This window comes from Poromitra crassiceps (genome assembly GCF_964638095.1).
Source record: "Poromitra crassiceps genome assembly, chromosome: 9".
NCBI lineage: Eukaryota > Metazoa > Chordata > Actinopteri > Beryciformes > Melamphaidae > Poromitra > Poromitra crassiceps.
The window spans coordinates 29895686-29897574 of NC_139630.1; the positions used below are offsets into that span (position 1 = coordinate 29895686).

The window sequence follows — 1889 nt, forward strand, 5'->3', positions numbered from 1 at the left end:
CCGCTGATTCGTCGAGCCGGCCATGGTTCGGGTTTCTAAGCCAATCATCTTAACTGCCTGTGCATGACAAGATGGATTACGTCGAGAGAATCTCTTTTGATCTCGCGAGGTTATCCATCTTGCAAGCAAGGTTACCTCATTACTGTTATCGGTTACACCTGCTTTAGTTGCTGCTTTACCACCTCCTCCTTTACTGCAATGGTATTCACTAAGTTATAAATTAGAAAGTCTACACACACAATCAATCATAAGTGACCTCATAACTTCTTCTCCCACCAGGCCATGTCAGTGTTGGTTGTTTTGTGTTTATATGACTGAATAACAGCCTCTTCTCTTCTTCTCTTGTGTTAAATCAGGACGGGTTCTTGTTCCCGCTAACTGAGGTAGGAATCCTAACCTTGTTCCGCAATGGAAATAAGCCAATGGCTTTATTGTGTTTTTATCCTCGGTGATTGTCTGTGATTCCCTGTCTCATTGTTGACATTCACCAAATAAAGTCAATCAATCAATCAATCAATCAATCAATCAATCAATCAATCAATCCTGTTGTCTGTTTGTCTAATGGAAGGAAAAGTCAGCTGGAATTCAACTTGCTTTCTTGTGTTTTCAGTGCTGCCACCTGCTGGAGAAGAGGAGCTGCTTTTTCTGTTTCAAGCCTTCTGTGATACGCTGCACATGTGCTGTGAGATACATGATATTATGGTGCTTTGTTTGATTTTTTCCTGAATTGATTTGTTTGCTTCTACCATGGGGCTATGTAGTTAAAAAAAAAAATATTTTTTTGGTCTGTTTTAATTGTGTTTATTGTTGGTTTTATTTTTGAAAATTGACCGGATGCTCTCAAAGTATTGTGTTCCTGTGTGACTTCCTGCCTGGCTCAATCTGCTTTGTGCAGCTTGACGCGGCTGATTGGGATCAGATGCAGCACAGCGCATTTCAGAAGTGTCCCATTCATATAATAATGCTTACTCTTCAAAAACACGCGTCCCAAGCATTTAATAATGCTTATTCTTCAAAAACACGCTGTAGTTTTGATAGTATAAATTCATGTAACTGTAGAAGCTGAGTGTGGTGTGGACAGTTAGTGCAGGTTATTTTGCTGACAAGGGGGTCAGCAAACATCCCTGTCATCATCCCTACAAATCACCTACTGGATATACACGATATAGCACATAATGTGCTGTATGTGATGTATGGCACATACAGTACAGCACATATATGTGATGTATGGCACAAACAGTGCAGCACATATATGTGATGTATGGCACATACAGTACAGCACATATATGTGATGTATGGCACAAACAGTGCAGCACATATATGTGATGTATGGCACAAACAGTACAGCACATATATGTAGCATAACATGTATCTGATGTGTATTTGTGATGTGAAGCTTCACTTCCTCTGTGACATCATTCTTTTCCAGTGCCTAACTTCCTCAAACTGATTCAGACTAAAGGAAGAACATCGGATCCTCCTGTCCTTAATGTCATCTGTAAAATCACATAATCAGCTGCTTCAATATGTTAGGAGCCTTGGGTTTTCTGAGAGTTAGATTCTTATATTTCTACTGGAGTGAGATGTCTTTTCCTACAATAAAGCTTTGGAAAACACTGTGTGACTTTGTTCTTTTAGCTGAGACTGTCATGGTGCAGGTGTGGTGGTGAGGACCCAAATGTGGACAGTGACACAGAGACAGGAGCTAGTGCATAATTAGTGTTGGGCAAGTTACTTCTTTCAAAATGTAATATACTTCATATTACTAGTTACTTTCATTTGAAAGTAATGTTACTTTACAATATTACTGTCTGTGTAGAGTAAGTTGTTACTTATTACAGTACTTTTGCATTACTTTCACCAAAATAACTGCAATAGTAGAACGACAT

General features: G+C 39.2%; 1 protein-coding gene across 1 annotated transcript in view; it reads left to right on the forward strand.

Moving 5' to 3' along the window:
* LOC310781985 (H-2 class II histocompatibility antigen, E-S beta chain-like) overlaps positions 1–1609 on the forward strand; it is a 13997-nt gene extending 12388 nt beyond the window's left edge. The window contains exons 6-7 of the mRNA XM_083642636.1: positions 357–383; positions 611–1609. Coding sequence (XP_083498762.1) covers positions 357–382 — 26 coding nt within the window. The 3' untranslated portion in view covers position 383; positions 611–1609. The remainder of the gene's footprint in view (positions 1–356; positions 384–610) is intronic.
* The last annotated feature ends 280 nt before the right edge of the window (positions 1610–1889 follow it).